At 52.5% G+C, this 27,163-nt stretch overlaps 11 protein-coding genes across 11 annotated transcripts; 6 read left to right on the plus strand and 5 right to left on the minus strand.

Annotated features, from left to right (window-relative positions):
- Positions 1-560: 560 nt before the first annotated feature.
- On the minus strand, positions 561-1,283 carry MFIFM68171_02101 (uncharacterized protein; the record flags this gene model as incomplete). The annotated part of the gene is made up of 2 exons (XM_071057523.1): positions 561-935; positions 987-1,283. 2 exons carry the CDS (start codon positions 1,281-1,283, stop codon positions 561-563), a joined length of 672 nt encoding a protein of 223 aa, XP_070913624.1.
- Positions 1,284-1,405: 122 nt separating this feature from the next.
- MFIFM68171_02102 (uncharacterized protein) lies at positions 1,406-1,864 on the minus strand (the record flags this gene model as incomplete). Its single annotated transcript, XM_071057524.1, has 1 exon — positions 1,406-1,864. One exon carries the CDS (start codon positions 1,862-1,864, stop codon positions 1,406-1,408), a length of 459 nt encoding a protein of 152 aa, XP_070913625.1.
- Positions 1,865-2,633: 769 nt separating this feature from the next.
- On the plus strand, positions 2,634-3,098 carry MFIFM68171_02103 (uncharacterized protein; the record flags this gene model as incomplete). The annotated part of the gene is made up of 2 exons (XM_071057525.1): positions 2,634-2,709; positions 2,776-3,098. The coding sequence occupies 2 exons, from the start codon at positions 2,634-2,636 to the stop codon at positions 3,096-3,098; spliced, it is 399 nt and encodes a 132-aa protein (XP_070913626.1).
- Positions 3,099-3,692: 594 nt separating this feature from the next.
- On the plus strand, positions 3,693-4,277 carry MFIFM68171_02104 (uncharacterized protein; the record flags this gene model as incomplete). Its single annotated transcript, XM_071057526.1, has 3 exons — positions 3,693-3,789; positions 3,868-4,189; positions 4,241-4,277. The coding sequence occupies 3 exons, from the start codon at positions 3,693-3,695 to the stop codon at positions 4,275-4,277; spliced, it is 456 nt and encodes a 151-aa protein (XP_070913627.1).
- A 9-nt stretch (positions 4,278-4,286) lies between these two features.
- MFIFM68171_02105 (uncharacterized protein) lies at positions 4,287-4,899 on the plus strand (the record flags this gene model as incomplete). Its single annotated transcript, XM_071057527.1, has 3 exons — positions 4,287-4,632; positions 4,690-4,812; positions 4,880-4,899. 3 exons carry the CDS (start codon positions 4,287-4,289, stop codon positions 4,897-4,899), a joined length of 489 nt encoding a protein of 162 aa, XP_070913628.1.
- Positions 4,900-4,962: 63 nt separating this feature from the next.
- MFIFM68171_02106 (uncharacterized protein) lies at positions 4,963-6,266 on the plus strand (the record flags this gene model as incomplete). Its single annotated transcript, XM_071057528.1, has 8 exons — positions 4,963-5,030; positions 5,092-5,345; positions 5,465-5,533; positions 5,590-5,689; positions 5,755-5,796; positions 5,860-5,888; positions 5,962-6,105; positions 6,169-6,266. The coding sequence occupies 8 exons, from the start codon at positions 4,963-4,965 to the stop codon at positions 6,264-6,266; spliced, it is 804 nt and encodes a 267-aa protein (XP_070913629.1).
- Positions 6,267-7,134: 868 nt separating this feature from the next.
- On the minus strand, positions 7,135-8,041 carry MFIFM68171_02107 (uncharacterized protein; the record flags this gene model as incomplete). Its single annotated transcript, XM_071057529.1, has 4 exons — positions 7,135-7,142; positions 7,193-7,343; positions 7,421-7,594; positions 7,679-8,041. The coding sequence occupies 4 exons, from the start codon at positions 8,039-8,041 to the stop codon at positions 7,135-7,137; spliced, it is 696 nt and encodes a 231-aa protein (XP_070913630.1).
- Positions 8,042-9,786: 1,745 nt separating this feature from the next.
- Positions 9,787-10,008, plus strand: MFIFM68171_02108 (uncharacterized protein; the record flags this gene model as incomplete). Its single annotated transcript, XM_071057530.1, has 1 exon — positions 9,787-10,008. The coding sequence occupies one exon, from the start codon at positions 9,787-9,789 to the stop codon at positions 10,006-10,008; it is 222 nt and encodes a 73-aa protein (XP_070913631.1).
- Positions 10,009-10,685: 677 nt separating this feature from the next.
- MFIFM68171_02109 (Kinase-like domain-containing protein) lies at positions 10,686-12,534 on the minus strand (the record flags this gene model as incomplete). Its single annotated transcript, XM_071057531.1, has 2 exons — positions 10,686-11,657; positions 11,734-12,534. The coding sequence occupies 2 exons, from the start codon at positions 12,532-12,534 to the stop codon at positions 10,686-10,688; spliced, it is 1,773 nt and encodes a 590-aa protein (XP_070913632.1).
- A 4,385-nt stretch (positions 12,535-16,919) lies between these two features.
- On the minus strand, positions 16,920-17,777 carry MFIFM68171_02110 (feruloyl esterase; the record flags this gene model as incomplete). Its single annotated transcript, XM_071057532.1, has 1 exon — positions 16,920-17,777. One exon carries the CDS (start codon positions 17,775-17,777, stop codon positions 16,920-16,922), a length of 858 nt encoding a protein of 285 aa, XP_070913633.1.
- Positions 17,778-19,900: 2,123 nt separating this feature from the next.
- On the plus strand, positions 19,901-24,221 carry MFIFM68171_02111 (uncharacterized protein; the record flags this gene model as incomplete). The annotated part of the gene is made up of 3 exons (XM_071057533.1): positions 19,901-22,149; positions 22,219-23,862; positions 24,215-24,221. The coding sequence occupies 3 exons, from the start codon at positions 19,901-19,903 to the stop codon at positions 24,219-24,221; spliced, it is 3,900 nt and encodes a 1,299-aa protein (XP_070913634.1).
- Between the last annotated feature and the right edge of the window lie 2,942 nt (positions 24,222-27,163).

Genomic DNA, 27,163 nt, shown 5'->3' on the forward strand with positions numbered 1-27,163 from the left:
TTGTCGCTACTCTTTATTCCGTCGGTACTAACGACCCCCACAGGATTGGAGAAGCTGGGAAACAATAACTCTGGGTCCGTTTTGTCGCTGTTCTTCGTTCTATCGGGACTATCGACCCCTATAGGGTCGAATAAGTTGGGAAACGGCTTGTCTCCGTGCCTTGGCGACATCTTAAACGAGGTTGTTATCGCCTCTACGGAGTTCTCAGATTGCCTTTGCTTATACCGCCGGCTTCCTATCCTCTCTAATATTTGCTGTTGGTCTTCACGGACTTGTTTTTGCTCGCCATGGACCCGTTGAAAGCTTCTTGTACCGTCGGTACGGTGCCCAGCGATAGCGATGGGTAACTATTTTGTGCCGCTGTTGCCGGGGGGGATGATCGGCGTATAAAGTGTAAGCCTGGGGTTAGTGGCAAATGCTGTTTAACGGTTCCCTGGTTGTCAAGCCTTATACAAGCGCTCTATGCCCATTCCGTAGTACGTTGGAGGCTGTTGGCCCGGAAAGGAAAGAATTTGACGGGCCTGGACCGCCGCCAAAAGCAGCGCCCCTCGGGGGATTCCCTATATCAGGCCCATTGGGGTCGCTGGGGGGTGTGAGCTGGGCCTATTGGATCGAGGCGCACCGTAGCCGACTCCTCCGTTTGGGCCGTCCTCGTCGTCATCGCTTCTTTCGTCCCTGCCGTCATATCCGTCTTGCGAACTGTCAGTCTCATCTTCATTGTCGTCAGTGTCATCATCTAACTCCTCCAACGCGCCGAGGTCCGCAAAGTGGTTAGGAGCCCCGCCGCTCAATACACCTCTGGACCTAAGGAGGCCGAGGTCGCTTTCGACGACGACCTCAATCCCTGGTTCTGAGAAATTCATGAAGGGGTCTGTATTCGAAACTTGGCTGGAATTGGATCGCAAGCGGCCTTCGACGGCGTAAAAGCTTGTCCACTTGGTGGTGAGCTCCTATTTGCAGCCAAGGCGCTCTCCCTCGGCTCGTACGAGTTCTCGTTCGGCCATCGAGCCGGCGGACGGCGCGTTGGGATCGAGATGGATGCGACTCTGGCCACGCTCCAGATCGCCGAGCAGGGCACGCGCGGCGAATTTATGGATAGTGGTGTCTCGCACGTGGAGGGACTTGATCGGGTCCCAGATGTCGACCACTTTGCCGTTAGGCTGCGTCGCTTGAAGGCGGAGGCCGGTTAGCGGTGCGGTGGACGGAAGCGCCTCGTAAAGGATGAAGACACGGTTCCAGAGAAAGGGGCTGAGGGTCGAGGCGGCAGCCGGCGACTCCATCATCTTGAATTTCGCGTCGATATAGTTTCGAACTGCGGTGGATTCGCGCCCTGCTTCAGGATTAGCTTAGGGAGGCGAGGGTTGGAAGACTTGCAGGGTGGTCGTAGACTCCCTCCGGCGGCGGCTCACGTTCGATGTCGACTCCGTGTTCTAACTATACGGATGGGTCCAATGTTGCCCGCCAAGGTTGCTTTCAAGACAGCCACGAGCCGAGACTCCCATCCGCCAAGGTTGGCAATCGGAATGACCTCCGTATACCCCCCGCCAAGCTTGGCAATGCCCTTAACCAGCGGGTGGGACACGGCAGCGCCAATGCCCATATAGAAGAATCGGATCCGGTTGCCGCTAGCCGCCCTGGCATTCTTGACGAAGCTGAGCGTATCATCCAGACCCCAGACCTCTCCATCCGTGAGCGCCACGATATCGGTGGCTCGATGGGTATCCCGGGCCTGGACCGCGGCCCGAAGCGCGGGCAGCAACCTGGTTCCTCCCATGTCGGCCTTGAACCCGCTGCGGACGTAGTGTGAGAGCCTCCTGTAGAGTGTTGTTTGAATACTCTGCCGGACGGTTGAACAGGGACTCATTGTTCGTTCCAAAGCAATGGATATTAAACCGCCGATCGGGCGGGATTCCCTTGAGGAAGTACTCCATCGCCGATTTAAGTGCTGTGATCTTGTCATTCATGGAGCCAGACCGGTCAGCAATAAAGACAATCTCGTAACTGGCTTCCGGGTTAGAAAGCGAGGTATCCGGGAGTGGCAGCATAAATATGGCCGGAATTATTAGCATTACGGCCCTGTGGTTCTCCAACTCAGGGTAGAGTTCAGCACAGGCCTGTAGCATCTCGAGGCCCTCCTTGGGGCTGGTTTGAATTTCGAGGATAAAGTCCCTGTCGAGGCACCTGGCGGTCTTGGGCAGACATACAAGCGCTGACCTGGGGTCCTCCGACTGGCCCGACTCCGCCAACTCACACCAGCTCTAGCAAGTCCTTCGGCTCACCCCAACTTCAACTTCCGCATCTCGGTAAGATATACAGGTAACGGACGAAATGGCGTCCGGCACTAGGATCGCCGCTTCGATAGACAGATTGTCAAGGCTGGCCGACGCCTCGAGTACCTCGCCGATGCCAGGTAGAGGAGTCCCAAACCGAGGTGCGATATAGATCGGCAAAGTGAACGTGGTCAGCCAAGAGCCGTCCCTGAGGCCGTATTTCAAAAATGTTATATATGAGATATCGACTCTAAGCCTAGTATTTACCGGGATATTTCCGAGAGTGGTCGTAGAGATCTCGGGCGTCTCCTCTTCGAGCAGCCCAGCCGTTTCATTAGTCCTTGTGGCTCGGTTGAAGACGTCATGGGCTTCCCTTTTCGGTTTGACCTTGCCGTTCAAGATCTTGTCCTTGCCGACACGACAGACAAAGTCGGTGACGGTACAGCTATAGGGAAACGGAAAGGTGTAGGAAGCCTTGGGGATGACATTGCGCGTACCGTTTTAGAAGAGCTGGGTGACAGAGACTTTGGCTGTGTTATAAATCAGTTGAGCTGTGATAGTGACGGCAATGGGTGGCAGGAACCCGCCGCGAGAAGCCGGATTGAGGCCTTCATCGACCTGCAAGCGATGAACAGCGTTTTCCGCTTAGCGGGCGTGCTCCTGTCTGGGTCTTGGCTCCTCGCCGCCGCCATAGTCCAGGATACGACCGTTGTCGAATTCCATCAGACGCCGGGGCCCGCCATCACCCTCGACCTGGTAGAGGTGTCGAGGTCGCTGCCGTTGAGCTCTAACGGCCTCATTCTCGAGGGAGAGGCGTTCCGGATATAAGGAGGAGTGGGCTCACGAGTATCCTAATGAATACCGGACTCGTGCTGCTGGTTAAACGCCATTTCTCTATACGTTTCTTTGGCAAGCCTCGGCAAAGCAGGGCATACGCGGTATAGAAGACATAAACTACTCGATCTTGTGTGAATTGGAAGGCGACCTGAAGGGTGAATTTACTACAAGTTCGATACGAGCTAAAGGGGCCTAGGTAGTCGAAAGACAGGGCTGAGAGCTTGAGACAAGAAATGCCAACAAAGTATTACTGGGCACACCGCTAGATGTGCCGAGCGGGGTGACCAATATGCCTTATAAGGCGTACTCAGCCAGCCGGCCCCAGCTTGGCACCGTGGTTCGCGCGCCGTCACACATCCGAGGCTGTGTAACTATATTAAGGCTCAACGCTGCTGCTTACCCGCGTCTATGAATGTACTTATCTAAGCTAGGCTCGGCGGGGTTCAGGCATCCGATAAGACCAGGCTTAGCCATAGCCTCATCCCGCCCTGGGTTCTCCCCCTCACTTCGTCTGTGGCCACCTCAGTAGACTTTAGTCAAATGAGCTGCATACTCGGACTGATAAATAATCTCCCGTATACTAACATGGTCTCTCCAGTGTCTTTTGGCGACGCCTTTCTTATGGCCAAGCTTGCTATGACTCTAGGGAGAGCCTTCACTAAAGGCCGCAAGTCCGCGCCTCGTGAGTTTCGAGAGGTTGAGAATTAGCTCTATTCCTTAAGCGCAGCTTTGTCTGCCTTAAGCGAGGTGCACGACTCAGTGAGCTCGGCCCTCAAAATCGACCTGGCCCGGCTCTTATCTCTATCGCAGGAGCGGCAGTCGAGCGGTGCGGATGTCCTCGACTCGATGTTCATAAGCTGCAAGGAGATACTCGTGCATCTCGAGAAACTGGTTGAGACGTATAGTTCTCTAAGAAAGCCGAGAGATCCCGGCGCTCCAGTGACGCGGAAGTGGAAACAAGAGCTCAAAGACAGTTGGAAGAAGATCGCCTGGACGACTGAAGGCGGTGACCTGGCTATACTGAGAAGCCAGCTTACCGTTCACACGAACCGTCTTAACCTCATCTTGACCGTAGTCACCCAGTTTGTTATCCTTGAAACTTTCGTGAGGACGGGAGCTAATAGGGACGACAGCACGAAAACTGACCGGGTGGAGCACGGCATCGGCTAAGTGGCCGCCATGCTGAAGGAGATCTATACCTGGTTCGTAGAAAATCTTCGGGACGGGACAATCACTCCGATGCCACGCACGCCGGGCGATGGCCTCATGGTTAAGCAAGCAGTCCAGACCCAGTCCCCGAACAACACTCATTTCGCCTTGTACGTTCAGTCGCCAAATGGCCAGAAACTGCTCTGCCCAACCGCGTGTCTTCATCAGGGATGGACTGTCTACAGGCGCGCTAGCGTTGGTAGCAGCGGATTATCCTCTACGCAGCAACCGGTGTTTGAGTGTCAATGCAGGGATCTATTAACAGGGGCATCAGGCTCCCCGGGGCCTCACCACGCCGCTGTATGCGTGCTTGCATGTAAGTTTCTGTCACAATGGACCAGATAGAAACGACAGCTGATGACTTAATGGCCAGTGTCTTACTTTAGTTTTCCCATGCGTCTTGCAGGAAAAACCAGTGCGTGGATGATCTACAAGGCCACCGATAGATCCAGAAACAGATTGGTCTCCTTGGTCATCACGGGCATTGCAACGACGAGTATGTCTCCTGGAGCCCCTGAGAATATCGTTAAGCACTCGGCCGTGAGAGATCTGACGTATCTTAGGGATTGCGGAATTCGAATAGTCTTTCATAGGGGTGCTCGGAGCGAAGACAGCTCGATCATTTCTCCGTCGTGGACAAGGGACAATGTTAGCATATCTCCCGCCGCCTGGACCTGAAGGATCGTGCGAGGTCCGTATGGCCGATTTGATGGCGTAAGTGTGCTGCCTGTATCGCTCTGCGGCTCATCAGTGACTAAGTCGAGGAAATACGTAGGGATGTCCGAACGATCCGCGGACTGATCGAAACCGTGACCTTTATAACAAACGGCCGATTGTACACTCGGGACTCGGTCGACGACATCCAGTTGCTTCACTACGCGCTGGTACAAAAAGAAGATCTGCTGGGAAATGCGGTTTTGCAACCCGCCGGACGGGGGACACCAGACACCAATGCCGAGTTGGTCCTTTTTTGTCGAAGCGATGCTCTCGCCTCTCAAGTTAGCGACGTCGACCGAATGATTGTAAAGCGTAAGCAACTTCTGCGCCGCTCTGGAAATGCAGGAGCTGACGAGGCTTGTAGTGTCGTACAAGACCCGAATAACTGAGACAGAGGACTGTGGGCTGTTGCTGAGTTGACTGCGCCGGAGAGACAGCCGAGGAGGAGCAAACCGTCCTGACGGGTGTTGATGTGTCATTCAAACTCACGACACCAGAGGGTAACTCCGCCCTTTCTCGGAATTCCAAGGTGGAGATAGCTGACGGTGGCACGCAGCTGCGCAAGAGTTTCAGACCAAGCTTGAGGACATGAGGATGGAGCTCTTCGTTATGTACTTGAAGGCACCTCTGCCACATGAGAAGCTTGTGTTACAGCTGTAGGTGGAATAATACCTTACGCAACGGGGGCCATAGGGAGTAATACTGACACCGGAGCCTGCAGGCAGGCCGGCGGCATCCACACTGAAGATATTAATATGGCCGAGTCGGATATATATGTAGTTCAGTCTACGAGGACATAGCAGCTTCGACTCATTGTGGCTAGCAGAGACGGCTGCACAACTCTCAGCCAGGAATGTGAGTTTGCCGATTACTGATCCTCGACTCCAGGATAATTAGCCTATCAAAGCGCAGCTAACTTTCCCAACAGTGGCAAAGGACTTTCTACCCGCGCAGGGCGGAAAGCCCAACTATAAATCACCGACATACGTGGCCCAAATTTCGGACACTGGCACTCTCAAGGTGCACTTGTACAAAAACGGGTTTGAGATATTGGAGTTCTCAGACGTTCAAAGCATGTCCATTTCCAACTTCCAGTCCCCCAAAATGACAGACAGGTCTAACCGCAAACACCCAGCGGACCGTCTTGTTGAGCTGGGTCTGGCAGCCCTCTCCCTCTCCGGCGATCAGTTGACGTTACCGGGACTGCTCTCCCGTCGGCTCACGGAGCATTGAAGATCTTCTACCAAAACTATTGGGCCAGAGCAATGCAAGAATTTCAATTTTCCGTGGCTGGAGTTTGTGAACCTTGTTCGAACCATTATCTTGATCTCCGACGACGTGCCGCACGAGCTTGGCGATAGGTAGCACAAGTACCATACCTATGAAGCTAAGGGCTGTCGGAAGAAGTTGGGCTCCTGCAGCCTAGACAACGTCAAACTAATATATATAGATACAGCTCCTCTAGTCAGAGGGAGATTACTTTGCATGTAAAGAAAGCTCGTTAATTGAGCCTGCAACAGATGTGGAAAAGGGTGCTGAAATGATTGTCCTGTCTCAGGGGCAATGGTCCTACTTAATTATAGTGCAAAAGAAAAATGGGCCCTCGGCGAGTTCCAGCCCCCGGGGCGCCATCCTAGTAAGTATAGCCCTCTGATCGGAGGGACCCTGTCCTCTGAGGACAGTTATCCCCAACTCACGATAAAGTCGCTCCTTAGATAATCTCACTAGTAAGCAATCTAACTTTCCAGCCTTACTTAGCTACCATCGAAACATTTGTTATCGTGTACCCTTCGGCTTCACCGAATCCACCGCCCAATGAAGACACCTTCCGAGAACCCTTGCAGAAGCTCGGGCACCTAAATTCGTCACATAACTCCACTAACTTGCTCTAGGGTTAGAGTCCATACCTCGCTAAGTAAGCGATGTTCGTTAGAGGGATATAAAAAGCTCTATCAGAAAGAGGTCCTCATTACCACCCAGTCGCCTAGAAACAATGCTTCGTAGCCGAATACGAGTACAATGTTTCTGGCACAGTCCTAACTTTGAAGATCAATCTCTTTTTACCAGGTCAAGTCCAATAGCTTTCTCTTCATCTTCTGGCTTAGGCCACTTTAAAGTGTCCAACTCAGCACGCCAAGGGCATCCTCTCTTCGTCTTACACGGGTGGCCGCTGTCACGTGTAGCGAAATACCAGGCGCCAACCACAATACCAGTTAATCCGACCGCAAAGGCGAATAAGATCCAGATCTTGCTCGATACAACCGACCCATCAGTGATATCCCAGGAGAAGAATGTGGTGGAAAAGATAGACTGCTCGTATATTTCATGTTATTAGCCTACACCGTGACGGCGATAATCGAGACCGGTGTGGGCGGATCGACACATACCGCAACCGTGGAGATCGGAAGGAATATCATGGTGACTAGCGCGATCGAGCGCATTTGCGAACTGTCCTTCTTCATTTCCTGGGATAATCCCGTATTGGCCCTGGCTAGATCTGTGTTGATATGTGACAGCTGCAGATTCGTCATGTTGTCCTGCCGGGTGAAGTGGTTCCAGAGCTGAGCTCGAAGTCAGCTTCAACCACAGCAAAGTACTAGAGGCACAGTGGGAATCCGTAACCATGTGAGTTCGCTTTGACTCACCGTTTGCATGGTCAAGGTCATGTTGTCCATCATCATGCGGCAGTCGTTGGTCTTGTCTTCGAGTTCGTTCGTCATATCTTGCAGCCTCAGCCTGATCAAATGGCTGATGTCGCTATAATATCCCGTCCCCATATAGGAAGCCACCCACTCATCCACTGTGTGCGTTGCCGCTTTCAGCTTGGCTAACTGCTGATTAGCCGTAGCAATCTCATTGACGAGCTCCCGCGACTCATAGCTGGCTTTGAGATATGAGGTCATTTCCTGTTTGTCCATATTCAGATGGAGTTCAGCACCCGAGAACGCCCTTAGCGCAAAATTGTCAAGAAGACACTCAACGGCTTCACCAAGCCGGATTCGCTCCATCTCGAAGAATAGGCCAGATAAATGCAACGGGTGGTCGTACGCGAAATCCCACCTATCTATTCTCTTCCTAACCTCGACGATCTGTTTCCGGTTGCATCCATAAATTATTGCAAGGCTTACACCGAGTCGTGGGAGGTACGTCGAGGAAAGGGCGAGGTCAGCCGGCAGGCGAGAAGAACTTCGAGCAGTACATGCTGTGAGTAGGGGTCGATAAGTAGGGATCACTTCTACTGCAGTGACTGGCATGAAGCTTACTAATTGGAAACATCTCCTGTTCAGAGTCTTTCTGTTGCCAGTTCCCTTGTCTTTCAGCCTCTCCGTTTCCCCAACACTTGACTTTCAAAGTTGGCTGCTTCACGCTTACCTGCTGTCCCCCATTCCCCAGCTTCTCGTTTATGATACGGATAGGATGAGTCTGTAGAGAAAAGTGGCATATTTCCCTGCCGATTGCTCGCGTAACTCTTGGGTGTACACGGAAGCATTGAACGAGTCGTCGGAAACTGCGCCGATCTAGTGGAAGGTAGCTAACCGGCGACTGAGACGCAGAGAAAATCGGGCTTACTCTGCCGGTGAGTCTAGAATGGGACTTCAGTATTAGGAAATGTATTTTCGTCTAAAGCGATGATGGGGTTCGCCCATGGAGTCCTCATACACAACATAAAGCCCAGGCGAATATTCTTGCGTTGGCCGGGATGTCATCTGTCACTGTAGTCAGGCGACCTGTGCCCCACTTTAACGGATGATGTACTGAACGTGTTGAAGCCAGGCTTCCCAATCCGCTGTTGTCTTCAAAGTTGTGCTCTCGGCTTTCTATAGCTCTGGTTAGCCGTGTGTTAAGCTGGGATCTACCGTTGCTGTATTTAGTCGGGGCACAGCGAATCTTTATTCTCATGCCACTTTGTTTTGCGACTTTATCCCTCTCTTTTGCCGGCCTACCTCTTGGTTTGCCAACTTTGTGATCACTGTGGATTCACCAGGAAAGCCGAACTTGAAATTAGCGTAATCGCAGTCCGTCCAGTGGAATGATGTACGGTCGAAATCCATCATGGAGAAATCAACGAGCGTTCTGAGGCCTCGTGGATTGGGTGCGGGGCGAATAAGGTAACACGGGGCGCTGAAACGAATGAGATTTTCCGCTGATGAAGCCTCCCGTCTTTATGCGTGGTCAGCTCAGATTGGATACTGAATAAGCAAGCGGAGCTGTTGCGATCTGAAAGGGTTTAGCGCATCCAAGAGTGAGAGCGCAGTTAGCTGCAGGGGATCTCTTTTGTAAATACCGCTCAAAGTCTCCCAGATATTGGGATCTCAACAAGGCACACTTTGCTCTTCTTTTCTCCTACCAACGCTCTATTCCTGAGCCGCCTTTTCGCTCCCTGCAGTGTCACAGGAGCAATGCTACCCAACTGCATCAAGATTAAAAGAAACAAAAGGCCAATTTCGCGCACCTGCATGCAGCGGCATGCAAGCATCTTATCTTGCTTTTAGTTACACGGTGTGGAGGCTGTGCACAAGCCGGTTGCTACTGATGCCACGTCATGAACTGAGGCACACTTAATTATAAGGCATCGTTTCGGAGTGGTCCGCGAACCCGAATCCGAGCCCAACTGTTGGCCTGGCAGAGCACTCGTGCCGAGCACATTTTTGAATGGCCGGAAATAAAGCATTATAATTTGTGACTTGTGCTTTTCCTCCAAGTTGGGACGCCACTTTCACACCCTTTACTCAACCCCTCTTATCGTCACGTCATGACCACGACACCATCCACCGCTGGCACCAGCACCTCGAGCACCAACCCCTCGAGCACCAGCACCGCTGGCACCAGCACCTCGTGCACAAGCCCCTCGAGCACGTCTACCTCGGGCGTCAGGTACCAATACACGCTACGCAAGAAGTACCGCGACATGCTGAAGCTCAAGAACATACTGGACCAAGAATTTGGGGAGGACTACGACATAAGAGTACAGTAGAGGACCAATTTTCGATGCAACTTTCAATGCAGATAGACTCACATCGAGGCACAGCTCAAGAGCGACCGATGGATTATTTCGCTTTCACAGCCGATAGAACAGGTTAGTCTGAGGAGTCAACGAGAGTGGCTACCGATCGCATTTAAAACTAACGTGTAGCGTCTAAATGCAGGATAGGCTCGATCTTATAGATCAACAGATCTACACACATTATTGAGCCGGAGTGGTTATTGCCGCAAGTGCTATGTCATTGTACATGATCAGTCAGTTGGGTAGAGTGATTAGTACACAGTTTTCCATGACGTGACGTTGCTGAGGCTATTGGGACTGAGTCTACCTCCACGGCACCAAGGCACTGGATAAAAGCCGTTCCTAACTCAGGTTAACCAGGCACCCAGCTTAATATCCCAAATTATCTAATACACACACTTCCTCCCTCTGGGAATCGACAGAATTCACCTAAAATGACGGACGGCGTTATAATTGGGATTTAATGACAATAACTCAACCATGACTTGTAATAAGATAGTGGTATCAATAAACAGCACCGCAACAATTAGGAAGTGGTTTTCCGCCTTATCTCCGAGTCGTAAAACAACGAAACACCGACCGCCTCCGTCTATAATAGCAATTCCCTTATCTCCGGGAGAGAGAATAACGCGCCAATTCCGCCAGTCTTAGTCGTCAAGTGGCGCGTGGAGGCTCTCACCACGCAGATTCCTCAGCTCAATGACGAGTTCCGTGATCTGAATACGCTCCGTCGGGTAAGGCGTTAGCATCTTGTTTTGGATCAGGTCGAGGAATTTAGTAACGTAGTTGCTGGGTGGGAACGGGTTTTCCGTTCTCTTCAGCTTGTTGATCCACTCGAGGACAGACCCCTTAATGTGGGCCGTTTTCGTTCCGTCCCTGCTGTCGGTCTGAATGACGAAGAAAGTGTCGAAATAGAAACTCTCCAAGCTTGGATTGGCTTCGGTCCTGGACTGCACGAAGCGATCAGACGCGCTCTCGTAACCGCACAGGTACCAGGTGACGAATTCGAGGTACATGCAGCCCAGCGAGAAGATGTCGGCACGACGCGATAGCAAGTTCTGGTCCAAGTCGAATTCGGGAGCGCGGTACGTGTTGGACGTCTCGATGCCGCCGGGATTGATTCCGGATCGCGAGTAGCGCGTGTGCAAGCGGCCGAGGCCGAAGTCTGTCATGACCAGTTCGGTAGCGGTGTCTTGTTCGAAATATAACACGTTCTCCGCCTTGACGTCACCATGGCGCCCGTAGATTTCCTGTTGGTTTTGGGGGATGTCGGGGTAGTGCGAGAGCTGCTCGTCTCGTTCGCCGTGCACTAACTGAAGCGCACGGGCGAGTTTGTAGCATTGGTCAGCCATCCAAGTCTCACGTCCTCGCCGCTGCTCCGGAGTGTCGTGGTTCTTCCAGAAATGCCATAGGTTGCCTTCAGCCCATGGAAACACCAAGTAGAACTCGGAGTTGCCGGTTTGGTCGCGAATCTCAAACGTGGCCAGGAGCTCGATCAGGTGCGAGTTATTTACCCGCTTGACATACAGCAGCGAAGCAAGCTCCTTGTTGAATGCCTCTACATCGGACGAAAAGAGTTGTTTCAGAGCGAATGATTTTTGATCGGTCGTCGGATCTCCCTGATGATCCATATAACATTCCAATGTCAGCGCCGCCGATGCTTGCGGTGAGGCATAAGGCAATGGAGGGTAGTACATTGAGAGAGCTGAACTCGCAATTGTCTGCATGAAACCAAACCCTCGTAACCCGTCCGAACCCCCCAGCCAGGTCTTTTTCCCCGGCCTCCTTTGCATCGGTCTGAGTTGCGATGGTTCTGAACGGGGTTTTGATAGGAAGGAGGTCGTTGGATCGAAGAATGTAATGGATATGGCGGTCGCCGGAAAGGACGCGCTTGAGATAGAGTGCGTTGACGGCGCGACTAGAGGTGACCAGGTTGTCCCACGTATTAAGGCTCCAGTTCTCCGAGCTCAACGCGGTGTGCTCGTGGTCAGGCTCCCGGCAGCAAGGGGGCGCGGTCGGAACACCGTTGTGCTGTGCAGCTAGGGGGAGGCATGCATCCCACATCCCCTCGTCACGTAACTGATGGAACTCGTCGTGCTTCTCTGCTAGGATCAAAGTGGCTAGGAGCTTCCAGCAAGGCTTTTTACCGAAACAGATGTCGTCTCGCCTCCGTTTTAATTCATCCTCTTGCGCATGAGGATCTAAGAGTCTCAGAGCTGTGAAGACCAGGTTTGGATTCATGAAATCTCGCAGCGCCTTGGACGGGATGTAGCGCGATCTGTCACCACTGGAATGACCATCCCAGTCGTATCTTGCCTCTAGCTCCTTGCGTAACTTAGCGATAGTTTCCATATGTTGCGGCGGCGGCGGCGGCCAGGTAGCAGTGTCGTTCCTATCAAAGTATCCGACGTAACTTTGGCCTAGATCCGTGCATTTCTCGACGGCGTCTACATTGTCGAGACCTAATGGTCGCCTGGAATGCGGACCGTGTGGCATGATTATCTACTCGATGATTTGATGTAAGTCAATGTTGGTTGGGGCGGCTGCTGCTGCGATATATTTGTGCTCCTCGTTGGGTTGCGAACTACGGTTGGTCAAAGTCAAAGGCTACATAACTTTAATAGGTACTCACAGAGGCATCCGATGCATGAGATGAGTTGGGTCTCTGGTTTACTAACTAGCAAATCAATGTTAGCCGTCTTTCGGAGCCCAGGCAGCCTAGTCGGCTGACTGAGGCTCACCGAGGTTGACCGAGAACGCGTTGAAATAATTTGTGTTCGCCAGCATTTTGCCCACCCAACATGCTGGCTACTGCTGTACTTGCGGGGTCGGGGGAGGGGGGGGGTTCGGGGGTTGGGAGGTCCTTGAACCTATCATAGAGTTTACTCCGTGCCCACCGTAACGCCCGAAGTCACTTACATCGCGGCGGACAACATACCTGGATGTCAAGCCTGAGCATGCGAATAAACCTACTTCCTGACATCACCGACTCAACCCGCATTTTTAGCATGGTAGGTTTGTCCGGCTTCTCTAACAGAAGCGTCAGATGCAGTTCCGGCCGCTCGTATGTGAGGAACGGAGTTTGGCTTGAGGAGGTTCTGCTCATCACATCCTATAACAGACTAATTACTTCCAACGAGTCGAGAAAATTTATGTACATTTTGTCCCAATTAGTTAGGTTCATACATGACGTTTTTATTGTTGAAAACTATAATTCACCTACAGTTTGTGAGAACACTGTCATGGAGGAAGGTAGTACTGAAGTACAACTCACGGGCTGTGTACTGTAGTTACTTGATAGGGGGTACCTTAGGTACCTATACGTAAAGTGGCGAGGTTACGCAGTAGACAGCCTTGGCCGTGGCGCAGTGATAGGCAGACCTGCAGGCTAACCAGGAGTTGTGTGGGTGGGGACCTTCACCTGCATGCGCGCATAATACCTAACGGTTGGCCAGCAAGTTAAGGTATTTCAATCCAGATTCTTTCTCTGCCATAATAAACGTGGTCAAATCAGATGAAGGTGGTAAAATTCGTCTGACTCGGCACGTAAAATTCCTTTTCCGTGGCAACAACGAGCTGCACTTCCTACTCTGCGGTTCGCGGCGTTAGGAAGGGAGGCCCACACTTCAAATTTTACAAATTTGCGGCTCAACTTGGCCGCGGTATAAACCGACAATGAAGGGCCCTCCGAAGTCAGTCCCACTATCAGAGGTAGGTTTTCAAGACATTAGTCCCAAGCTTTACACAGCACCGACAAACCGAGCTAAGGCAACGCCTAACACGATATCCCTTGATCTTATTTCTTCCTGGCGCTTACATGAAAGCAATACAGTGCCCAGAAGACCACAATGCGGGGTCCCATGCTTACGTTACATTGCTGAGTCGTCCACATTCTGACAGCACCACCGGCACCGGGCTGTCATCATCCGGTTCCTCCCTACGATCCGTTTTGAGGCACGCCAAGTTTTGTGACCGGGAAGACGGTGGCGGCGCTATTGTCAGTCTGCCGTCTACGGTCGTAAGTGCCAACCGGTTAAGCATTTCGCTCAAAAAGTTCTTCCCTGGACCGGACGAGTACTCTGTCCAGGTACGATGCCATGAACTTACCTCACACCCCACCTATGGTAGGCAGTAGCTCACACCGGATTACAGCTCAACCGGGATGTGTATTATATTTCGCTTCCGAACCAAAGCGCAGAGAAGCTTCGGAGGAAGTTCATTTGAGTTCATTCTCATTTACATGATGTTAGTCTCAGGTGCTCAGGCCTGCTAGGCGTAAGATACCGCTTGTTCCTGTACCCACCTTTGTAGACTCACTTCAAGAAGCTAATCAAATCGCATAGGCAAAACTTGTTAGAAGACAAGGACCTTCTTATTTCTTCGTACAAGGCAAGACAAAGATGGAGAAGGCTGGGTAATACTTAACTTAGAAAGTGGAAGCTATCAGAAACAAGGAAATGAGATGCAAGTGTAGTTGTCGGAGGCATTACAAAAGGAATAGACGTTCAGAGTTCAAATCGAATAAGTGGTTTTTCAAAGTGGCTCAATTGATCGTGTGTGTGATTGTATATATATGTCGGACTATATTTTCTACGCTCGGAGGGCGAGGGAGAACCTCACTCTTATCCTTCATTTCCTGTGGAGTGAAATGGCATAAAAATACATATCTACATCAACATGCCATTAAAATAAAAGGGAGGATAAAGGTAGCTAAATATCAGACATATAAGATAAATAGAACAGGTAAGGCAATACTATAACAAATTAGTTCCAATCCTGTTTCCATGTATCCTTTTCGTCAAGTATATATCGGTCAAGGCATAACCAGCCGAAGATGCTCCGTGTTGTGTTTTGGTGGTCTACGTTTCCTTAGTCCAACAGGGGGCAAAGCGGCTGTCATTATTGTGCTCAGCGCGATAACACATCTGTGCCAATGTATGTAAAAGTGACAGGACAGTGCATAAGCTACGCAATGTAAGGCACAAATGATCTGCCGGGGTAATGTACGATACTGTATATTGCTAACTAGGCGACTCACGCTCGGACAGATATAAAGCTAACAGTATCAAGACCCTGCAAGAATTGGTAACGAGAGCGCAGGCAAACCTCCTACCCAGACAGTTCATAGCTGAATATATATCTTTCCAACCCCCCCCCCCCCCTTCACAGTAAAACCGAAGAGAGGAGGGTGAAGTGAGATAGCATCCTAACTTCTACTTTGCCCCATAGTAGACAAGAATCATACAACTCTCGTCCCGGTCATCGTCACCGGAGGCTGCAGCTTAATCGGCTTCTATCTAGTCACTGGTCCCCTCAGGCTCGAAGTTAAGCCTGACTGCCAGATCCAATCATCGATATAACACAGGTCGCAACCATGTTCCTGGCGTCATCTACCATACTTACAACATATTGAGTTGGGGAAAACTGCCCCCGGAGAGCAGGGTCCCTCTGGTCAGAGGGACACACTTACTAGAATGGCGCCCCGGGAGCTGGAACTTATCGTAGGCCCATTTTTCTTTTATACCATAAATAGGGCCGTCCTGGCTATTACTCCTTACACAGTACAATCAATTCGGCACTCTTTCCACACTTATTTCAGGCTCAATTGACAAGCTTTCTTTGCGAACAAAACGATCTCCCTCTGACTAAAAGGAGCTCTATCTGCATATATTATTTTGACCTTATTTAGGTTATAGGGACCTAATTTATAGTGGTGTTGCCTGGCCCGTCTTGTCTACCTTGTCTGTCTGGTATATAGCCGCTTTTGCCCTCCTCCTTGTTTTGATGGGTATGCAACTATAGATGTGTATTTCTATACCATTTCCTTACTTTGATACGCGTACTTGATTTCATCCTAGAGGTTTTTTGCGGACGGATCTTATGATCTGGAAGAAGGACTTAGTAGGGAGAGATTACCTGCCTCGTACTTGTAGACAGTGCATGCATTAACTGAATGACCATTGAAATAGATAAAGCCGCGGCCTTAGGTAGCTGGAAACCGGCTAGCAGGGGTATTAAATGCTAGTGGTACCCCAGATGTAGCAACCCTTACAAAGGTTAAAGGGCTAGTAATATCCTAGCTAGGACAAGCAATAGGTAAGAGACAACGAAGCTCAACGGCTTAGGCTTTTATTCGGGTACTAGGGGATTTTAGAACGTTAGTAACTATAGAGCGACGGCCTCAGTGAGCCTTAGACTACTTATACTATAGATACAGCACGTATTGACTCGGACTGAACTTAGAGACTTCTTTATCCTGACAGGGGGTATTCGGCCTTATAGAAGCCGGCCGTATCGTTGGCCTCGTATATCCGGTTGCTGATATCATAGAGGGTTCCTTTCTCACAGGTCTATATATAGTAGGGGACGGTATATTCGGGGATACTTTGCCTTGCCAAGGAGCTTTAGGGCGCAACAACGCTGATATTGTATACGTATATGCCGAGCAAGAAATAGTAGATAGTAGCGAGAACAGCTTTGTCTCTATATGATGAACGTTTCGGTGTTTGTTAAAACGGACCTGTTGATGTATGCTCAACTAACCAGCGGATTTTAGAAGTAGCGGCTAGGTGATCGAGCTCTACACAACTATTATCACAAAACCTGTCAGGATATTGATCTCAATCTAGCTATCTTTTGTTTTACCCGTAGCTTATAACTACATTGTAACAATTTAGTGCAACCGAGTAGGTACATTCTGGTTTGAGGTTGCGACGCTAAAGACGTAGTACTGAGAAACGGTAGGACAGGTATAACTAGTCCATATCGGCCCTATATACGGTTGAAAAAATATACCGTCTCACGTAGATTCAACTCTCTTCTCCTTTCTGGAACATGACTGTGCTTAGTTTTCAATTCAAGTTCCGCCCCCACAACACCCCCTAGGTAAACTGCGAGAAGAACTCCCAGGTATTCTGTGGGGCAAAAGGAGCCCCCTGTCCGTCCCGCTGGGAGGGGTTATGATCGCCCGAGTGCACCACCCAAGTCACCGGGTAGCCCTCCCTGCAACCACTGTAGACCGTCTTGACCGACCTACCCCCATTAGGCTGCGGCTCCGACGAGACTGCTGTGCACCCGTTGTTCCTAACGAATCTGTCGCGCATCGATCGGCCGCCTGCCACGTTCAGGACCGAATCCGAGGTGCCGTGCTGGCCATAGTAGGCAACCGGTTCGGTGCCGCCCGAGCAGCCGCTGAGCAGGCCGCCCGACAAGACAGCGATAGCGCGGATCTCCTGGGGTCGTGCGCATGCTATAGCGAATGACATGGCGCCACCGTAGCTGAAGCCGGTCGAGAAGCGAAGCCGCGTGTCGACGCACAGGTCCGCCTCGACCGTCCTCACCATGCTGTCGAAGAAGGCGACATCCTCGCCCCCCTGATTGGCCCAGCCGGCATTGAGTCCGTTGGGCACTACGAAGATGGCGCTGTTGTTGGCCAGCGGCGGCAGCCCGTAATACGGCAGCACACCGCCCCGGTTCGGGTCCTCGCCGTTGACGATCTTGGTCGCGCTGCCGCCCAGCTGATGCCAGGTGAAGATCAACCGGTACGCTCGGTTCTTATCGTAGTTGTCCGGGAGCTTCATGATATACTCGCGCCGCTTGCCGTTGACAGTCATGGTGTAAGTCTGGCTGCGAATGGTAGGGTCCTTGCCGCAGCCCGCAGACCGCTCGGCTAAGGCGGCCCCTATCAACACCAGGCCCATAAAGGCCACGGCAAAGAGAAAGTTAGATCGGCGCTTCATTGTGAGATTCCAGTTACAAGCGAAGACAGGAAAGCTAACAGATCAGAGACCAAATTAAACAGCGTCTCAATTGATCGAGCATGCACTTATATACCTTCACCTGCCCTCCGTCTCCTCTGTCAGTGGTCCTGCTCTAACAGGCATCGGAGCAAGTCAGATCATGAAAGTTACCCGGCGTATCTTGCCGACTTTAGGCGGCGAGGACCGTGATTCTGCCAATGTTGCGATCACTTTAACAAGACAGAATCTCTCAGAGAACGATGCATTTTGATCAACGCTGGGTAGAAACACTTAGTTATTACTGGCGCGCTACAAAGCGTTTTATCATCTGTAGTCAAGGCGTAGTAGAAACACCAAAGATTATTGGTGCGCTTGTAGGGTTACACTGAGCGACAAAGACATCTGCTTCGGCGGTAGTCAAAGACCATCTGGCGTTTCATCGTCACCTGCTCGGCCGTAATATGCGACGGTGGTTGGGTGCGATCCCGACCCGGCCCGGATACCAGCTTCCCTGTCCCGCAACTCCGGATAAAGTGGGATTGGCTCCTCCCACAGCTCCCATTGCCGACTCTGAATGCCGAAACCGAGATATTTTGGTTCCGAGTTAGGGGACCGGGGCGTCGGGCCAAAAGCCCTCCGAATACTTTAGCCATCGATGATGATTGAGGCGCTTGCAACGCCCACTGAGCTATTCTTTCCGCTCTGAAGCGTCCCTCGCCTACAATACTCGTCTGCCCCGATTCCACTATTTCCGAAATGAGCGTAGCAACACCCAACCACAGACTACTGCGTATATCTTTGGGCATACTCGTAATTAGCATGTCGCATATTTCTCGATCATGGTCTCGGATTTATATCGAACGAGATACACAAATACGGCTCCTAGACACTTGCTTCCTCCCCAAATGCCCGTATAGGGTTGGTCATCACGATGCATCCTTTGCGCATTTACGTGGTCTAATCAGCAGTCGTTGTTTCACATTTACGGTTTTTCCCACCCACCCAGGTCCCGTGCTAAGAAAAATTCTTTTTTTTTTTTGTTTCTTTTTTTTTTCTGTTGGGGACCCCTCCACTGCACGTGTCTAGAACAGGTAGCGGATGGTAGATGGGTAGGTAAAGACTTTGGAGGGAGGTAGAGTCCAATGAGACTACAGTTCAACCCATGACGGGCACTCCGCTATTTCATTGCGCGTGTACTGCTCGTACCCAGATGCTCTAGTCCTACTACCCTTAGATCTCCAATCCTTACAGAGAGACTTCTTTGTCATCCTATGTCGCGCTGGAAACCGCACTTGTGGAGCTCGGCTCTCACCGCCGAGCTCAGCAGTTCATCACGTGAGCTCGTCCAGACCATTTCCTTTGTGTATTTAAACCAGTTCTTCAGTCTCCTACTGCAGTAGATAGATCTTCAGAGACTTCAACCTTTCCACGCACTTCCCACGACATCTGCTGAGCTCCTGTACGCGTGACATCCTATATATCTGAGAGGATTGTATAAGGGGGAATATACCAGCCTACCGAATACAGCATTAATCTCGTTGTCTGGGTATTGAGAAGGCGTATAGTGAAGGGGTTGCTCCAGATTAGTGTCGATAAGTAGGGACGTAAGAGAGAGGTGCCGACACAGCCCGTCTTATGTCTGCAGAGTATTACATACGACCGCCACTTAGCGTGCGCTTGGAATGTTTCCCCGCCTACGACAATCGTGGCTGAGACAATGCAGGCTCGCCGCCATATCTCGTTGGCAACAATCGCCGCTTGTGACGCAGCCCCACTCGACGGACGAATACGAGGGGCGTTGATGGGCCGAGGCATCCCCCCAATCGAAGCGCTGCGCAGTGGTGAAGGTACTTCCTGGCTGCGGTGCATTGGCGGCCAAGTCTCGATGTCGCTGGGGCTCCTCTTGTCTCATTTGTGACCTGAGGATGCAGGCATTTGTTGAACATGGAAACCTTAGCGCCCAAGCTGGGCCACGTGGCACTCTATAGCAGAAACACCAAGGACCTCCCCGAGCCTGAAAGTCGTTATCATGAATTGATACAGCAGTCAGGGCCCCCCATCCGAAGGATCCCGTTGGGATCACAACCTCTTTGCGACTTGGATAAGATTTTGCACCGGGAACTATGTGCGACCCTTATTGTGGCCTCATCGGCCGCCGTCAGAAAGGTATCCAGACTTCGGACACCGCCGCCGCTCCGATTACTCAAACCCTTCCACCAACCCTTCAGGCTCCGTCAGCTCTCAATATCTTGCCGGGAAACCAGGGGGACAACTCCATCTCATTATCTGTTCCGTCTCAAATTTTGACTCCAAAAAAACCATCTACCAAGGGGCTCAATGCAGATACCACCACTCCCGATACTCGGCAATTCGTGTCAAAGCTAACTCCTATCGTATCACTTGACACACCATCGGCGCAACAGCTTAACGAAAGCGCTGCTACTTCTTCGAGGAGTCAGTCAGTCCGGACCGAGCCGGCTTCATATTCGGTCTCCGTCACTTCTCTAGATAGCAACAACGCCACCGCTTCCAAGAATACTACTCAGCCAGTCGAGTCTGAGCCAGATAACCCGGCCCATCTCCTCGTCCCATATGCCGCTCAGGAGCTTCTAGACACGGCATCGGCGAGACAGCTTAGCGCGAACGACTATTCCGTGGGTTGGATCTGCGCTGTGCCTGTCGAGTACGTCGCTGCGCAGGCGATGCTCGACGAGGTGCACAGGCGGCCCGCGGCCTTGGCACATACCGATATCAACGACTACGTGTTTGGAAGAGTTGGGAAGCACAACGTCGTTGTTACAGTTCTCGCTAGCGGCGGGTACGGAACTACCTCGGCGACCAGGGTAGCGGGAGATATGCAAGCCAGCTTCCCCAATGTCAAGAACGGACTCATGGTCGGCATTGGTGGTGGTTCGCCGAGCCCAAAAAACGACGTCCGCCTGGGGGATATCGTCGTTAGTGTACCCGGAAACGGCAGGCCAGGGGTTTTCCAGTACGACTACGGAAAGGCGGTGCAAGGTCGGGCATTTGAAACGACCGGCGCGCTCAACCAACCCCCGCGCATCTTGCTGAACGCGGTGGCGGGGCTCCGGGCGGATTATCACAACGCCAGTGGCGGCCACCGGCTCGAAGAGGCCGTCGACAAGATCCTCGAGAGCCGGCCGCACCTCCGCGAGATTTTCCAGCGTCCAGGTCCGGAGGCGGATCGTCTCTTCAAGTCTAGCGTCACCCACGACGTCAGCTGCGGCGGAGACAAGTGTTCGTACGAGAAGCCGGAGCATCTCGAGCAGCGGAGGGAGCGAGCGAGCAAAGCCCGCTCCGAAATACACTACGGCCTCATTGCCTCTGCGAACCAGGTGATGAAGAACGCGCTGGTACGCGATGAGTTGGCATCACAGGGCGTTCTGTGTTTTGAGATGGAGGCCGCGGGGCTGATGAACGACTTCCCGTGTCTGGTGGTGCGCGGGATATGCGACTACTCCGACACGCATAAGAACAAGATATGGCAAGGGTACGCAGCAATGATGGCAGCCGCCTACGCGAAGAATCTCCTCTACCGCCTCGCCCCTATCCAGGGGCCAATCAGCAAGAATAGTGAGGACGAGGCGCGCGAGGCCCGTGAGATTCTCGAGTGGATCACGCCCATCAACTATGGCCCCCGACAGAGCGATTTCCTCAGGAGGAGACAGCCAGGCACCGGCCTGTGGCTGTTACATTCAGAGGCATACCGCACATGGGTGGATACCAAGAGCCTTACGCTGTTCTGCCCAGGCATCCCGGGAGCCGGTAAGACTATCCTCACCGCTGCCGTTGTCGACGATCTCTGTGAGAGATTCAAGCACGATGCGAGCGTCGGCATCGCCTACCTCTACCTCAGCTCCGAGCAGCGCGCCGACCAGACGCCCGAGAAGCTGCTCGCGAGTCTCGCAAAGCAATTACTCCAAGGTTGGGTCCCACTCCCTGACGGTCTGCGGAACAAGTACAAGTCACGCAAGGACAAATCAACGGACCCCTCGGCAAGCGATCTACTGGAGATCCTAGAGTGCGCCGTCCGGCTATATGCGAGGACTTTTATTGTGGTTGACGGGCTGGACGAATGCGAGAAGACCGCGTTCGTAGCCAGGCTGTCTGAGAAAATCTTCAGCTTTCAGCTTCGGCTCGGAATTAGCTTCTTCGCAACCTCGCGGCCCATTCCGGTCATTGAAAAACTGTTCGATGCGGACGTATGCCTGAGGCAGAGAGTGCTTGCTAGTAACGACGACATCGAGAAATTCGTCAACGGACACCTGGACGAACTGTCGGGATTCGTGAGTGAGATGCCTGAGCTGCAGAGCGACATCGTGAACACGATAATAAACGCCTCGGGCGGAATGTAAGCGCGCCACCCATCAACCCGGATACGGATGCTAACATGAACTGACTTATGAAAAAAAAACGACAGGTTCCTCCTGGCCGAGCTGTACTTGACCTTTCTGGAGGATAAGACCACGCCCGCCGAAATCAGGGAGACGCTAGTGCAGTTCCAGAGCGAAGGCAACGCCCATGTCAAATCGACCGAAGACGAGAAACGAGAGGTGCTCAGCCGCGCGTACGACCGAGTCACAAGGAGGATCGACAGCCAGAAAAAGGGGCTGCAGAAGCTCGCGCGAAGGGTCCTGACATGGGTCTTCCATGCGAGGCGACCGCTGACCGAGACGGAGCTCCGGCACGCGCTGAGCGTCCAGCCCGGCACGACCGCCATCGACGAGCAAAACGTGCAGCGCACCGAGAACATGGTGTCAGTGTGTATGGGATTGGTTACCGTCGACGCCGACAGTGGCAGAATACGGTTCATCCACGCCACGGTGCGCGAATACTTCGAGCAACAGCAGGCTAATGCCTCACCAACCCTGATCCTGGATCCGAACGAAGAGCCGACTATCGCCGCGATATGCGTGTCATACCTGTCCTTTGCCGTCTTTTCCGAGCTCCCTCCCAGTGGCTTTCTGACCGAAAGGGATCTTCATGTAAGATGCGAGGAGCACCCGCTCTACGAGTACGCCGCTAGGTACTGGGGCCATCACGCGCGCGAGAGCCGCAGCTCTTCGAGGACGGACCAGCTGATTTCCGACTTCCTCGATCGCGAACCAAACGTCGCGGCTGCGAGTCAGGTGCTTACGGCTCTTATGGGCTTCGGCGAGCTAGTGTCCACCCAGATCGAGGTGGAGACATCCGACCAGAGCGAAGATGACACACCTGAGCGGAGTGAGCACGGCGAAGCACTAGATGCAGAGGCGGAGGCGGAGGCGGAGGCGGAAGCGGATGCGAAGGTGGAGATGGTAAAAACGGAGATTCCCATGCGGCTAACCGCCGCGCATCTCATTGCGCACTTCGGGCTGGAGAGGCAGGTTTCAGCTTTCCTCGAACGCGGGCGGCCGATGGATGGCCGGGACTTTGCCGGGATGTCGCCGCTCATCTGGGCCGCTCGGGGCGGGCACGAAGCCGTGGTCGACCTGCTGCTGGCGAGCCATGGCGTGGACGCGGAGGCGGCGGACAAGCAAGGGAGGACACCGTTATTGTGGGCTATGTGGTTCGGTAGGCAGGCGGTGGTCGAGCGCCTGCTGGGCTCTGGTAAGGTCAGCCCGGAAGCGCACCCGCCGGCGAAGCCGGTCCTCGGCGTTCTGGAGGACACCCCAGTCGATGGTGTGTATGCGGTGAACGAATTCTTCCTCAAGTTAATGCTCAGAGAGCGGGACGTCAAGTTTCATCTAACCCCGCTCGCGTGGGCCGCGTTCATTGGACGCCGGTCATTGGTGCAGGTCTTGCTGACGGCGATGGGCCAAAGAGAGGAGCTGGAGGGTGGGGAGGCCGACGTCCTGAACGCCCGAGATCCCAAGTACGGCCGCACCCCCCTGTGGTGGGCTGTCAGGCACGGACATCGAGAGGCCGCCCAGCTCCTGCTGGAAACAGACGGCGTTGACCCAGACGCCCAGGACAACCGGCTCCAGAGCCCGCTGGCGAGGGCGGCGGTCAACGGACACGTGCAACTCGTCGAGCTTCTATTGCCTTCTGAGGGGCACCGCGTCGACCTGAACTCGAAGGATAAGTACGGACTGACGCCTCTCTGCTCGGCTGCGTCGTACGGGCACCAGGAAGTCGTGCGGCTACTATTGGCGCAACCGGGAATTGAGTTGAATCCTCGGGAAGAGGGCGGCTCGACGCCGCTACTGAAGGCAGCCGAGAACGGCCGCACCAAAACGGTCGAGATGATACTGGCTCAAGACGGCGTAGACTTGAACCCGAGAGACGGAGACGGCTGTACGCCCTTGCTTGTTGCGGCTAGGCATGGACACACCGGAGTGGTGAGGCTGCTTCTGGCGACGGACGGGGTAGACCTTAATGTCACAGACAAAATCGGACGCACCCCACTACTGGCAGCCGCTGATAACGACTATCAGGAAGTAGTGGAACTGCTTTCTCCGGCTACATTACAAAACGCCAGAGAGCTGCATAGGCCAGCTGACAGGGGCCAAGAGGTCTATCTAGATCGCCCAAGGCACGAACAGGGTCCAAGGCGTGGAAATTTGAAAGTCATACGGGTGAGAATCGGGAGCACAGAGTCCATAGAGCCAGTTATCATGGATAAGGAACGCAGATGGAGAAGGTTCCCCTGCTGCTGCTTTATGTAGTGAGTTAGACAGTGGGAGAAGAAAAAGGAAAAAAGGGGCGTTGGGTTTCTCATTTAGTAGTGTCGATCGGTAAGCCCCTTCATCTGTAAGAAACCTCTACATTGATTTTCAAAACACGATTTTTCTTTGCCTCTGTAATTATCTAGAGGGTGTGTCATAAATGTAAATATGTTGTCAGTCGCTGAATGTGGTGGGTGGAAGGAGGCCGTAAAGGCGTGTTTGTAACTTTCCGTGGCGAAGGCAATTTATATCCAGGGAATGCAGTGGTCTTGGCCGTTATAGCAGCTCACGGTTCGGGTACTTGGGAGGGGTTGGTAATTCGCGCTCGTTAAGTGATAGGAATGACAAGTTTTGGACTCGTACCAGAAAGGAGGAACAGGCCGCACCGGGATCTTGAAGACGCGACCAATGGGATTGACGTTAAGCGGTTTCGAAGGCCAATGGACCAGTATCTTAGATTAGAATTATAGTACGGTTGCAGATACTAATCCGTGGGGAGTCGAAAGACTGAGGAGCTGAGACCGAAACGTTGGAGACTGAGAACTGTGATACCTAGAGACTAAGTGTAACTTCAGGGGCTGGGTTCGAGGATGTTACATGATAATTAGGTCATCCTGGGCTTCGAGCTTGTCAATGCCTAGCCTTCTTGCAATTGCCTTGTAAGCCTAGGAACGTCGTGCTCTCTATCGGCGTGGACCTGAAAGACGTAGATAGGCTCCGCAAGATCAGCGGTAGGGGTATTCAAATACCACCTCCTGAGCAAACTAAATCCCATTTTTAGAGGATGATGAAGAAGGTGTAGTGGATGTGGTCCTTGTCCGGTCGTCGACTATAAACTGAGGCTCGCTCAGCGTGGTGACAATGGATTGTTCAATATGGCACCGGAATTTAGACCGCGGCGCCGTTCCAGGCCAAAGGTACGCCATACAAGCGCCAATGGACAATGTCATGCTGGTAATGTGGGTTCCCCCTTATCCGGTAGCCTGGCGTGCAGCGGAATGAGAATGAGCCAATGGCTTTTTATATGCTAATGGGGCGAGAACGCCTAGATGTTGGGCGCGGTTTGTTCTGCAATTAAGGACACCATTGAGTCCCCCCGGCCTTTGTTATGTCAAGATCCTCTCAATATCCCTGGGAACTAACCTTCATATCTTTGATCCGCGGATATCTGTACAATGACTGAGCCATGTCCCCACAGTCCTGATGCTTTTCTGAGCTACGACTTCGGAATCGAAAGCGAGTCGAAGGTCCTGCCGCCATCCTCCGACAATGAGTCGTTAGAGTGTACTAGCTCAACGTTGCAAGAGATTGTATCCGAGTTTAAGGACGTATGCGACCAGTTATTTCACAGTCATGGCACTCTTCCTATGGACTTCATGTACCTCAGTCACGATGCCCTTGGCAACATCACTCGCTTTCGGGCACTAATCATGTCCACCATCGACCATTCTATGGACCAAGCTAAGCACGCCAAAAGGCAGTTTTATCAGACGCTTCAAGTCTATGTATCGATTGACAACATCGCCGACTTCTTTGACAGTATTCCTGCTCCTGGTGGGACCGTCGATGACTGTGGTGTCGGCCTTGGGATGAGTTGGAATAAATTAAACGATGCGAAACCCGCCCGTTAAGGTGGCGGCACATCTCCCGGACTCTCGCTCTGTACAGAGTCGTCATGCTACATATCGAGACTGCTCGACCCGCTTAAGTCGGTTCCAAGGCTTTGTCTATTTCCGCGGAGCTCAAATCAGGAGGGTGCGTACCTGTACCACTCGTCTATTCGACTTTGCAATGTTCACGACCGAGGTATGGCTATCCCACGGTTGGGCTCCCAACGTGACTTTTCGATACCATGTCGAAACCTGCACATTATGGGACGCCGTCAAGGTGGCTTTCTATCCGCTTGGTAAGAAGACTGTCTCCCGGCGACAACCACATTAATGAGCCATGTAGGGAAAGGTTCAATTCTCCATGGGCGTTGACTCCGACGATACAGTTCTCCTCCAGTCCCGAGGCGTCTCAGTGTCTCACATGTTGTATGAGACGAATCTGGGCATCGCACCCCGCCACGACGCAAGTGACCTTGCTCAGGCACAGATCCGGCTTTGCTCACATTTTGCCCATCTTGCTCGCCCTTCACGAATACTTTCGGTCGGGCTGTGCCGCAGCATGTTGGTAATTACTTCAACTATGGCCGAGTGGGTCGTAACTGGTCCTATGTCGCGAAGGCCAAATGAGCCCTTTCGAAACAGACCGCATTGCCGGAACTTCGCCCAACTTTCCCCCTCACACAAAACCCCAACCCTGATTACATGCTTGATCTGGCCGCGGCGAGTACATCCCAGAGGATAACGGGCTCCAGCCATTAGCAAGCGTACATTAAGGCCTACAGTATGGTCTGCGCAGAGGCTCTTCATCCCCTCCTATTCCCCGCAACTTGGGCGTCTTTCTTTTCCTCGCTTTCGCTCCTGACCTTTTCTGATTAGAAGTCACACGCTTGCAACGCTGCAACGCACGAGCTGTCTTATTATAACCACCTCAACTTGGCTCTGTGGCCTTGCTCTAACCAGAGCAGTGGCGGAATAGTGCTAGGGTTGGGATTCGCGCTAGATAATATTGTCAGAAAGGAGGGTTTGTCAGATGGGATGGGCTGTCTGCCAGAGACTGGCAAAAAGAAGGGTTTGAGCCAGGAATTCATCCACTGAGCCGCTGTACAAT

This window comes from Madurella fahalii, assembly GCF_045866475.1.
Source record: "Madurella fahalii IFM 68171 DNA, scaffold_1, whole genome shotgun sequence".
NCBI lineage: Eukaryota > Fungi > Ascomycota > Sordariomycetes > Sordariales > Madurella > Madurella fahalii.